The 12,353-nt window shown below is 53.8% G+C and overlaps 1 protein-coding gene across 3 annotated transcripts; it reads left to right on the forward strand.

Annotated features, from left to right (window-relative positions):
* The first annotated feature begins 37 nt into the window (after positions 1–37).
* On the forward strand, positions 38–12,284 carry CLK3 (CDC like kinase 3). Of its 3 annotated transcripts, none has more exons than XM_064722687.1 (13): positions 38–110; positions 273–421; positions 3,634–3,865; positions 5,607–5,700; positions 5,958–6,024; positions 7,303–7,419; positions 7,667–7,833; positions 8,791–8,885; positions 9,483–9,612; positions 10,187–10,269; positions 10,604–10,683; positions 10,769–10,859; positions 11,821–12,284. In XM_064722687.1, exons 2-13 carry the CDS (start codon positions 273–275, stop codon positions 12,004–12,006), a joined length of 1,491 nt encoding a protein of 496 aa, XP_064578757.1. In that variant the 5' UTR covers positions 38–110; the 3' UTR covers positions 12,007–12,284. The 3 variants fall into 3 exon arrangements, with proteins under 3 accessions (XP_064578757.1, XP_064578756.1, XP_064578758.1); XM_064722686.1 differs by having other exon boundaries at positions 45–192; XM_064722688.1 differs by having other exon boundaries at positions 57–159.
* The last annotated feature ends 69 nt before the right edge of the window (positions 12,285–12,353 follow it).

The following is a 12,353-nucleotide window of genomic DNA, read 5'->3' on the forward strand; positions in this document are numbered from 1 at the left end:
CCGGCGGGGCGGGTTTAACCCGCCCGGGAAGCGGAAGCGGCGGCGCTGAGGGGCCGCAGGGGCCGGGCTGGGCCGGGCCGCACCCGCCGAGCGCGGCCGCAGCGGCGGCGGTGAGGCCGGGGACACACACCGGGACACACCGGGCACACACACACGGAGGCAGGGGACGCGAGGGCGGCGGGCGCGGAGCGGGTAACAACGGCCCCACATCCGCCGGGCCGGGCCGGGGCTCCGGGGCCAGCGGCCTGAGCCCGCCGTGTCCCGTCCCGCAGATGCATCACTGCAGGAGGCTGCGGTCCCCGGAGCAGGACGGCGAGCCGGGGCACCGCTGGAAGCGGCGGCGGTCGCGGAGCCGGGAGTGTGAGGGCAGGCTGCGCTACCCGCCCCGCAGGGAGCTCGCCCGCAGATCGCGCTCCAGGAGGTGAGAGCGCTGCCCCAAAAACCAGGCTGCTGATTGAAACCCCTAAACTCCTAGGGTGGAAGGAAAGGGTTTACTTGTCTGTCTGTGTGTGTATCTATATGTCTGTGTGTGGTTTCCCTGCTCTTCACCCTTCCCGAAGTTCCCCCGAAGCCTTGGCTGTGGTGTTGAGGAGCAGCCGCCTGCCCTGGAATCACGTTTCCATGCTGCGCAGGCATTAAAGGCTTTCCTGACAGCCCGCTTCTCTCTGACAGGATTAAACGCAGATTTAAAGCGGCCGCGCTCCTCCCTCGCCTCAGAAAGGATCCCAGCTGGAGGATCCGGCTGCTATAACCCATCCCTCCTGCTTTGCTTCAGGATTTTACCTTTGGTCCTCTCTTTGTCCGGCCTTTCCACAGGGACGGTTCGGGGCTGGGAGCGGGACGGATGAGGGGAGGGTTCTGGAAGAGCGGCCGGAGCCGCTGGGGCTGCTGTGGCTGCACTGGTTGGACTGGGCAGGTGCAGCCAGGCAGGAGCTGAGCTCATCTTTGAATTCCTGAAATGCTCTCCAGATTAATTTCTCTCCCCAGCCTGGTTTTTGTTTACTTGGAGGAGGTGGATTGTGAAATAGAGCTGGCGCACTTTTCCCCTTTTTTGTTTCCATCTGATGGGTAATTTGGAGCAGACTTGGATGGAAGCAGGCTTTTGTTGGGTGAAAACAGCCGTGTCCCTTCAGTGTCAGCCTCTTTGAGGAGATCCAAGTCCTTCAGGTTTATTATTATTATTTCTGCTTCCTGTGTGCCCCCAGAGCACACGAGGAGTGTCTGGGCAGGTGCTGGACAGAGCTGTGGGTTGTGTTTGGGTATTTCAGCAATAAGCAAGAGCCACGGCTGCCCCAGCACAGTCTGGAATTTGCCCCACTCCGGGATGCCCCGCAGTGCCCCACGAAGCTGCCAGCAGCAGCAGAGCTGGTTGTTGGCAGGGCAGGGAGGTGCAAACAGCAGAAATTCCCATTTCCAGGCTGAAGGTCTTGGCTGAAGCGGTTGCTGGGTGACAGCACCGACCTGGGGTTATCCCCGGGGTTATCACCGGGGAGGCAAAGCTCTGCTTTCATTCCAAATTGCAACATCTTCCACCTAGAACTCAGCTCCCTTCTCAGGGGGGTGTGAGGCCAGCCTCCAGTGAGATCTGCTGGGGAAGGCACTCGTGTTTTGGGGCTGGAAGCAGGGAGGTGTACCCAGTGATGCCAAAACCTCCTGTGGGTCAGTGCCTGCACAGCTGAGCTGGGTCTGGGCTCTCCTGGTGCAGAGTTTGCCCACCGTGTCCTGGGAGGTTGTTGCTCCAGGGGCAGGAGCTCGGGGACAGATTTTCCCTCTGGCTCCTGCTGATGATCCGTGGAGCTGCTGTCTCTGTGTGTGCACACCGAGCCCTGGGGCCTGCTGTCCCCCTGGGGTGACAACCAGAGCAGAGCCCTGCTGCTGCTGCTCCACGTTGGGTTAAGAGCTAATGAGACACGTCCCCAGGGAGGAGGAGCAGTGACAAACACCTGAGTGTGGTGGCACAGGCGACATGGAACTGTGGAGTGTTGGAGGGTTGGAAAGGACCTTAAAGCCCATCCAGTGCCGCAGGCAGGGACACTTTCCACTGTCCCAGGGTGCTCCAAGCCCTGTCCAGCCTGGCCTTGGGATGGGGGTGCACAGCAAGGCAGCCCAGCTGGAGCTCTGTCTCTCTCAGAGTGTGGTTTTCCCCCAGCTCCTTAAAATGTGGCCCTGCCTCAGTGTTTTCTCTCCAGAGCTCCTCCCCAGTGGTCAGGAGGTGAGGTGCAGAAAGATGTGAAGCTCCTGGCACAGGGAATGGGAGCAGGAGGATTTCTCTGTGATGGCAGGACCCAGGGACAGCAGGGAGCTGTGTCAGGGGTGGACGTTAGGAAAAGCTGCTTTTCTCCAGAGAATGGACTGAACAGGCTGCCCAGGAGATGGGGTGGGATTCTTGGGGTGTCCCTTGGGGTTCCAGAGTCCTGACACTGCCATTCCATGACTCAGCCTCAGCGGGACTGTGGGAATAGGATTATCCCAATGACAGGGAGAAATGATGAGGAGTATTCTATTTTATCAGAAGGCTAATGAATTACCTTATTACACTATATCATTATACTTTATTTTATTTTTATTTATTATTATTACTTCATACTATATTATTATAATGTATTACACTATGTTACATTACATCTGAATCTGCTGGGTGCTGAGCTGCTCCTCACTTGCACAGCATCTCGTGGCTGTTAGCTGACAGTCTCCACACACAGACACAGGCTTGGCCCTGACAGGCCAAGGAAATTGTCTCTGTTTGGAAAGACAGGTGTCTGCTAAGGAAGGCAGGAGCCTCCCCTGCAATGCAGAATGTAAACCCCTCCAAATTGCTATAAATTTTAATTTAAGGGGCTCTCAGGGAAAAAATATGGGAGCTGGAAATAACAGTTATTTAGTAGGGAAAGAAAACAAATAAAAGGATAAAATAAACAATGCAGTGCACTAGAACAACACTGACAGAGTCAGAACCCAACCTGACACCCTGTGGGTCAGGGTGTTGGTGGCAGTCCCATTGGAATTGTGGCTCAGCCCTCCTGCAGTGTCAGGGATGGTTCTGCTGGAGCAGGGATCCTGTAGAGAAGGATGTATTCTCCCTCTGAAGATCCAGTGGAAGGAGAGGCAGCTGCTGTTCCTCTGGGGAATCCCTTGGAGAAGCCGTGCTGGTGTCTCAGAACCTCTGGATTATATCTGGGTAGCAATGCTTGGCTCCTCCCTCTGGGCTCACATCTCCCAATGGGATGCTGTAGTTCTTATCAGCCATGCAGTGACATTCAATAGCTGTTATCAGCAATGTCCCCTCCCAGGGAGGTGTGAATGTGGTCACTCAGAGAGAGAGATAAGGCAAACTGCCCCCTTGACAAAGGTAATCTGCCATACAGATGGTAATAGAAAACACCTTGCATTGCAACCTGGAACAGAAATAAAACACCATCGCTTTGCGTAAACAACCTTTATGTTGTATTCTGCTTTTTGCACAAACACAGGAGCAGCGAATGAGATGCGAATTGTTTTTCCTTTCTCTGAGGTTCAGAGAATATGAATCCCAGCATACCCTCGGGGAAGCTGTGCCTTGCTTTTCCCTGTGGCTGCCCGGGACTGTTCCAGCGTTCCCAGCCAGGCTTTAAGGGCGCTGTTTCTGTGCCACAGCCATGAGAGGATGCCGTACCAGCGGCGCTGCCGGCGGGACAGCGATGCGTGCCGGCTGGAGGAGCGCAGCCCGTCCCTGGGGCAGGATTTCTGCCCGGCCCGGCGGCCCTGGCGGCGCTCCCGGGGCCGGGGGCAGCACCAGCAGCGGCCCCGGCGCTACCCCCAGCAGCAGCAGCAGCAGCAGCAGCACTGCCGCCGCCGCAGGAGCAGGTCTTGTAGCAGCGCCTCCTCGGTGAGTAGCACCCGCTGCGAGCTCGGCTCTAACTGTTCTTGCCTCCTTCCAGCCGCGGTCGAGCGCTGCGGTGAGTACCTCGATCCTGTTGCTGTGTTTGTTGTGGAGTTCTGCCCACCCCGCCCCGTCTGTGTTGTGCTCGTGGCTGTGGGTTTTGCCGTGAATTAATCCGTGAGGGAGCTAAGCCGTGTTCTGTAGGGCCAGGGAGGGGATCAGGGAGAGCTTCCAGTGGCACTCACGTGGTGCCTCGGCTCGGGGCCAGCCCTGCTCCCTGTGGCCAGGGATTCGCTTCTGCCTGCGGCTGCTGCTGCTCTGGGGGGGTTTGGGGCAGCCTTGGCTTCCTTCCTGGATCCCCTTGCCGGTGGGATTGGTCAGCCTGGCTCTCCAGAGCTGATTTTACGCCCTGTCAGTTCTCAGAGTGTCCCACCTTCCGAGGGTACGTGTGTGTCCTCTTTCCCACTTGGATTTCAGCTTCCTGCACACTTCACCCTGAAACGCAGCATTCCTTCCCGGGATTAACTGGGAATGTCTGCAGCTGGGTGGGAGCTGGTCCCAGGCCTGCTCTGGAAGTGGTGGGAAGTTTCAGAGCCCTTCAGCTCTTCCCTCCTGTGAGGAGGAGCGCTCCCCTCCCACCTGAAATGTGACCACAGCTGAGGAATGGGCTCTGATCCCACAGCTGGATAATCTGGGAACCTCTGAGCTCCTCCTCTGATTCCTCTCCAGCTGGCTGTGGGGTTGGGGTGTTGAGGGAGGCAGGGCTGTGCTGGGGTGTGTGGTGGTGATGCTGAGCAGGTCTGGGCTGGCAGGAGCTCAGCCCTCCGACACCTCACAGCTGGCCCAGCTCTCCTCCCACCTTCTCCTCTGATTCTTTGGGGAGTTTTGATCTTAGCTCTTTATTTTGGACCTGCTGGGGTGGGGGGCAAGGGGCACAGAAGAGAAGCCTGCTAGAAGCTCAGGCATGCAAATGCCGAGGTTTCCCTGAATTCCTTTGGCTGCAGGGATTGTAACTATTTTGAAAGCAGACTAGAACAAGGTGAGGAATTAGGACAGCTCGCTTTGCGGACCTTGCAGGAACCTTGGGCTGGTTTTCCAGTAGAAGCTTGCCAGTAGCAGGGTGTGAACATCACCTCAGAGCGTGCCTGAAGCGTTCCCTGGGGATTGATTTCCCTGTCCTGTTCCTAAAGCTCTCCCAGTTCCAAAAAGGCCGATGTGCCCCAGCGGGTCTGCGAGCAGCCACGCGGATTTAGGCTCGGCGTGGCACAAAGTTTCTCTTCAGAAGGGGCAGGGCAGGACACAGCTCTGGGCACCTGGAGCTGCATTGCCCGAGGCACAAAGAGGGGAAAAACCTGCTACTGTGGCTTCTGCTGGGCAGCCTGTCCAAACTGAGCGCTTGCCAGCCCAGAGGTGACGTTGTGCTGGCCAAGGCCTCCTCCTGCCGTGCATCCTCCGTGGGGAACAGAGGATTCCTCCTGCAGCTCCCCACCCTGGAAGAGGAGGCCATTTCCCTGCCCTAGAGGCCGAGCTAGCTAATGAGAGCCGAGTTTTCTTGCCGTACCTGTAGCTGTTGATGACTTTTCTGTTTTGAAGTCAGTTCTGTGTCTTGACGTGTCCCTTGCAATATCCCTATCGTTTATATACATGCCGTGTGCCTTATGAAATGCTGGCATCTGGAAAATCCACCCACCGGCGGCCCCGTCGTCCCTGCAACCTTTGACTGCCCGCCCTGGGGGGGTGAGTGCAGAGGAGCCAGCAGAGCAGTAAGCGCAGCAGGAGCGTGGAAGATGACAAGGAAGGTCACCTGGTGTGCAGGATCGGCGATTGGCTTCAAGAGCGATGTACAGCCACCTTTCGTAAAACTTTACCTCTACTTTTACCCCGGGTTAGCCCAGAGCTCTCTGGCCTCTACTGGAGGGGTCTCTGGTGGTTCATTTACTGAGCATAACTTGCCTGAGGCAGAGGCTTGAGTTGTAAAGAGTGTAGCGGTGACAGACGGTTGTTTTGGTTGCTCTGAGGTTTTGTTGGTGTGAGGTGGCAGGAGCCCAGCTCTGCCCCTGCCCCCCGGGCTCACACCCGCTCCTGTTTTCTCTCCTAGATGAAATCGTGGGCAGCCTCGGTGAAGGCACTTTTGGGAAGGTGGTGGAGTGTGTGGACCACGCCAGGTGGGCTCCTTTCCCTGCATCTGGCCCTCAGTGCCACACCCCCACAGGTGGCAGTTCCCCTGGGGTCCATGGGTGTGAGTTTGTCACCTTCCATGTGTCACTGCCCTCCTCAGAGCGAGGGAAGGGGAAAGCTCCAGAATTTACAGGCTGGTGTGTTAAGGGAAGCATTCTGTCCTCCTTCTCCTTCTCGTCTTCTCTCTCCTTGTCTGTTCTTAGAATAGAGTATCAGAATATTTTAATATTCTAGAATGAAATAGAATTTTCAACTATTCTAATATTCTAGGAATGGAATGGAATAGCATAGCATAGAATAGAATAGCATAGCATAGAATAGAATAGAATAGAATAGAATAGAATGGAGGAATATCCTGATCAGGAAGGGACCCCAAGGGAAAAGTGGTGCAGTGTGTGGACCATGCCAGGTGGGCTCCTTTCCCTGACCAGAATTTACAGGCTGGTGTGTTAAGGGAACCATTCCATTCCATTCCATTCCATTCCATTCCATTCCATTCCATTCCATTCCATTCCATTCCATTTGTAGAACTGAATATTAGAATATTGTAATAGTCTAAGAATATTCTAATATTCTATTCTTAGAATAGAATAGAGGAACATAGGATATATTTTATATATATATATAAAATAGAGGAATAGAATAGTGGAATATCCTGAGCTGGAAGGGACCCACACCAATCATCCAAGTGCAGCTCCTGGCCCTGCATGACACCCCAGCAATCCCACCCTGTGCACACCTGAGAGCATTGTCCTGGATCTCTGGCAGCCTTGGGGCCGTGCCCAGTCCCTGGAGCACCTGCTCAGTGCCCAGCACCCTCTGGGGAAGAGCTTCTGCCTGATCTGACACCCAGCCTGACCCTCTGAGCCCCAGCCCCACCATGGAAGGCTGTTCTGCAGGGAGTTCCTGCTGAGGGGTGGCCCCTGTGACCTCCTGATCTGCCGGGGCACCTCTCCATTGTCCCCTGTCACCTCCCCCGTGGTTACAGCTGACCCCTGCGCCCTTCTGGCCCCGAGCCCTGGGCTCAGTTTGCTGCAGGGCTCTGCTGCCTCTGGGGTCACACAGAGCTGTGTCAGGAGTGCCCCTTGGGAGTAATAGCCAGCAGTGACCTTCCACTAATTGGCAGTGCCAATTAGCCACTGCCCAAGCAGCAAGGAGGGCTGGCAGAGCTTCGTTAGGACAAGTGATGCCTGGATGTGCCTCTCCCCGTGGGCTGAGCACACAGCTCTGTCTCTGACTCCATCCCTGTGTCTCCTCCCTCGCAGAGGCAAGTCCCAGGTGGCACTGAAGATCATAAAGAACGTTGGGAAGTACAGAGAGGCTGCCAGGCTGGAAATCAACGTCCTGAAGAAAATCAAAGAGAAGGACAAGGAGAACAAGTTGTGAGTTCCCAGTGCCACGTCCTGGCACACAGAGCAGCACGGGGCTGAGGATGGGGTGAGGGAAACTGGCCCCATTCCTCACTGCCCTGTCCCACAGGGGCTGGGGAGCTCGAAGCATCTCCCTGGGTTGCTGTGCTGCAGAGGCAGCTCTGCTCCCCAGCCACTCCTGAAGCGGGCAGAACAGCAGAAGAGCTGTCCTGAGCATCCCCTAAAGGTGCTCAAGCCCTGCCTCTCTCTCCCTGCACAGCCTGTGCGTCCTCATGTCGGACTGGTTCAACTTCCACGGCCACATGTGCATCGCCTTCGAGCTGCTGGGCAAGAACACCTTCGAGTTCCTGAAGGAGAACAACTTCCAGCCCTACCCCCTGCCACAGATCCGGCACATGGCCTACCAGCTGTGCCATGCCCTGAGATGTGAGTGGTGGTGCTGGGGCTCACAGGGGGGCCAGCATGAGGGAAGAGATGGGAATCCTGAGTCCTTGTTTCAGAGGGCTGATTTATTATTTTATGATATATTATATATTACATTACATTACATTACATTACGTTACAGTATGGTATAGTATGGTATATTATATTATAATGTATTATAATGTATTATATCATATGACATGATATATATATGATATTATATATATATAATAAATATACTATATAATATATACTATATAGTATATATATATATATATATATTATATATAGTATATGTATATATAGTATATATAGTATATAGTATATATACTATATATACTATATATATACTATATATATAATATACTATATATACTATACTATATATACTATACTATACTATATATAGAGTATATAGTATATGCTATATACTATATACTATATACTATATAGTATATAATATATACTATGTAATATATAATATATAATATATATTATAGTATAGTATATTGATAATATAATATAATATATATAGTATATATTGAATATATATATTATATGTTTTAATATAAACATTAAAAGAAAATTATATGCTAAAACTCTACTAAAAGAATAGAAGACAGGATTTCATCAGAACGCTAGAAATGAAAAGAAAAGGAATGATAATAACATCTCGGGACTGAGCAGAGTCCCAACACAGCTGGACCTGTGATTGGTCATCAAGTAGAAACAACCACATAAAACCAATCTCGGATCCACCTGTTGCATTCCACAGCAGCAGATAATTGTTGTTTTTATTTTCCTCTGAGGCGTCTCAGGAGAAAAATCCTGTCGAAAGGATTTTTCATAAAATATGTCTGTGACGAGTGACCCCCATGGGCTGGGGGCACTGGCACTGGGCTGGGCAGAGCAGTGCCCTGCTGGTGCTTAGAGAGGTGTTTTCCTCCTCCCTCTGTGCAGTTCTACACGACAACCAGCTGACTCACACTGACCTCAAGCCAGAAAACATCCTGTTTGTCAACTCGGATTTTGACACTCTGTACAACGAGAACAAGGTGGGTTCTGTCCCAGGGAACACTGGCTGCACAGGAACAGGCTGCCTTTATCCCTCCCTGCAGAAATTGGATCTTCCCTGCTCTGTCCCAGCCCTCAGAGCCTGGGAAGTGGCAACAAGTGGAGGCAAGCCTCTCCGCTGTGCCTTCCAAAAGCCTAAGGCTCCACAAGTGTCAGGGATTCCAAACGCTGCCGGGCTCCTCAGAGCTTGGAGCTCCACAGCTCCATCCCTGTGAGGAGGTGCAGAGCAGCACTTTGGGGTTCCTCAGAGCTCCACAGCTCCATCCCTGCGAGGAGGCACAGCCCAGCCCTGGAGCTCCTCTCCCAGCTCCATCCCTGCGAGGAGGCACAGCCCAGCCCTGGAGCTCCTCTCCCAGCTCCATCCCTGTGAGGAGGCACAGCCCAGCCCTGGAGCTCCTCTCCCAGCTCCATCCCTGCGAGGAGGCACAGCCCACACTCCTGGAGCTCCTCTCCCAGCTCCATCCCTGCGAGGAGGCACAGCCCAGCCCTGGAGCTCCTCTCCCAGCTCCATCCCTGTGAGGAGGCACAGCCCAGCCCTGGAGCTCCTCTCCCAGCCCAGCCTTGTGCTTTTCCTGCAGAGCTGTGAGCAGAAGTCCATCCGGAACACGAGCATCCGCGTGGCCGACTTTGGCAGCGCCACCTTTGACCACGAGCACCACACCACCATTGTGGCCACGCGGCACTACCGGCCCCCAGAAGTGATCCTGGGTGAGAGCTGCACCTTCTGGCCATGGAAAACCTGCCTGGGAATGCTCCAGCTCTTGGGCAGATCATTTCTAGTGTGGAATTTCTAGTGTCTAGCTCTTGTGGATAATTTGTGAGTGGAATCCCTGTGGTTTCACCAAGGAGGAACCTGGTGGGAGTTCTTGGGTGTGGAGGTGTTCACAGGGGTCCCAGGATGAGGGAAGAGATGGGAATGCTTCAGAAGGCTGATTTATTTTATGATATATTAAAAGAAAATGATATATTAAAACTATACTAAAAGAAAGGATTTTATCAGAAGGCTTGAAAGGAATAGAAAAATAATGGAATGATAATAAAATCTTGTGACTGACCAGAGAGTCCAAGACAGCCAGACTGTGATTGGCCATTAATTATAAACAACCACATGAGACCAATCACAGATGCACCTGTTGCATTCCACAGCAGCAGATAATCATTGTTTACATTTTATTTCTGAGCCTTCTCAGCTTCTCAGGAGGAAAAATCCTAACAAAAGGATTTTTCATAGAATATGTCCGTGACAGCTGGGAGCAGAGAGTTAATTTGGTTTTCTTTGCAGAGCTGGGCTGGGCACAGCCCTGTGATGTCTGGAGCACTGGCTGCATTCTGTTTGAGTATTACCGTGGCTTCACGCTCTTCCAGGTAGGATTCTTGTTCCCTGAGAAACCTTTGTGTCCAGAAGGGCTCAGAATTAAGTGAAGGGGAGGGAAACACAGATCAAGCACTGAAAATGAGAGGCTGAGTGTGAAAATGAGGCCTGGGAAAGGGCTGGTTTGAGGAGTGCCTTGCTGGAAGGACAGAGTTGGGATCACATCTGGGTGTTGGTTATGTCTGTTCTCTGAAGAAAGGGAAAAGCAAAACGTGAAAAGTTGGATAGGACCTGGTGGAATCCTTTCTCCCTGTCCCTGCAGAGGTGACAAACCTTTTGTCACCAGCTCCCCCAGCTCTAACCCACCACTGCTGTGCTCCTGTGCAGACCCACGAGAACCGAGAGCACCTTGTGATGATGGAGAAGATCCTGGGGCCGCTTCCATCCCACATGGTCCACAAAACTCGGTAAGAGCCTGGTCCTGAGCTCAGCCAGGCACCACCAGCTGGAAGGGAGGGAGAGCTCCTGCCTGACCCCACCTTTCCCGTGCAGGAAGCAGAAATACTTCCACAATGGCAGCCTGGTGTGGGATGAGAACACGTCCGACGGCAGATACGTCCAGGAGAACTGCAAACCCCTGCGGGTGCGTGCTGCTCCTCCCTCCCTGGGCAGGGCAGGGGCTCAGGGCTGCAATTCCCTTTGGGACTGCTTGGCAGGGAGCCCTGCTCGGGATAGGGCAGGATGGGGATCAGGGAGAGGGGAATGATGTGTTTGGGGTGGGAGGCTGCCCTGGCCCAGGGTTCCAGAGTTCCTGTGGGTATCAGGGCTGTGGGGGATGCTGTGTTTGGGATGGGAAGTGCTGGGGGATGCTGTGCTTAGGACAGGAAGCAGCCTTGGCTCTAGAGTTCCCGAGTCCTGAGTATCAGGGCAGAGGGGGATGCTGTATTTGGGATGGGGTGCTATATTTAGGATGGGATGCCATATTTGGGATGGGAAGCTGCCCTGGGGGATGCTGTATTTGGGATGGGAAGCAGTCCAGGGGGATGCTGGATTTGGAGTGGGAAGCTGCCCTAGGGGAGGCTGTATTTGGGGTGGGAGCCTGCCCACTGCCCTGTGGGTATCAGGGCAGTGGGGAATGCTTTATTTGGGATGGGAAGCTGCCCTGGGGGACGCTGTATTTAGGATGGGATGCTGTATTTGGGATGGGAGGCAGTCCAGGGGGATGCTGTATTTGGGATGAGAAGCTGCCCTGGGGGATGCTGTATTTGGGATGGGATGCTGCCCTGGGGGATGCTGTATTTGGGATAGGATGCAGTCCTGGGAAATGCTGTATTTGGGATGGGAGGCTGTATTTGGGATGGGAAGCTGCCCTGAGGGATGCTGTATTTGGGATGGGAGGCAGTTCAGGGGGATGCTGTATTTGGGATGGGATGCTGTATTTGGGATGAGAGGCTGTATTTGGGATGGGAGGCAGTCCAGGGGGATGCTGTATTTGGGATAGGATGCAGTCCTGGGAAATGCTGTATTTGGGATGGGGTGCTGTATTTGGGATGGGAGGCTGCCCTGCCCAGGCAGGGGCTGAGCTGTGTCCCTGTCCCTTTCAGACCTACATGCTGCACGACTCCCTGGAGCACGCTCAGCTCTTTGACCTGATGAGGAGGATGCTGGAATTCGACCCCTCCAAGAGGATCACGTTCTCCGAGGCCCTCCTGCACCCTTTCTTTGCCGGGCTCTCGGCCGAGGAGCGGATGCTGTGCGGGCGCGGCGCCAGCCGGGACCTGAGCAGATGACGGCCGGGATCCTTCGGGCTGGATCCCTTGGGGTGGATCCTACGAGATGGATCCCTCAGGATGGATCCTACAAGATGGATCCCATGGGATGGACCCCACAAGATGGAGCCCACCGGCCTCTGCAGCTCAGCCCCACTCCCCTCCCCGAGTCCACAGGGGTTGGGGCACTGCCACAAGGACCCTGGGAGGAGAGGGGGAAGGAAAGTTCTGTTGGAAAGCACAGATTTGTCTATTTATATGTTGTAAAGTTAAAATAAAGTGTTTCTTATTGTTTGATACTTCCCTTGTAGGTGGGTGTAGGGTTGTGCTGCCTCTTGTGCAAAGGAAGAGGGAGATGATGAAAAAGC

The sequence above is a fragment of the Zonotrichia leucophrys genome, chromosome 10, assembly GCF_028769735.1.
Source record: "Zonotrichia leucophrys gambelii isolate GWCS_2022_RI chromosome 10, RI_Zleu_2.0, whole genome shotgun sequence".
Taxonomy (NCBI): domain Eukaryota; kingdom Metazoa; phylum Chordata; class Aves; order Passeriformes; family Passerellidae; genus Zonotrichia; species Zonotrichia leucophrys.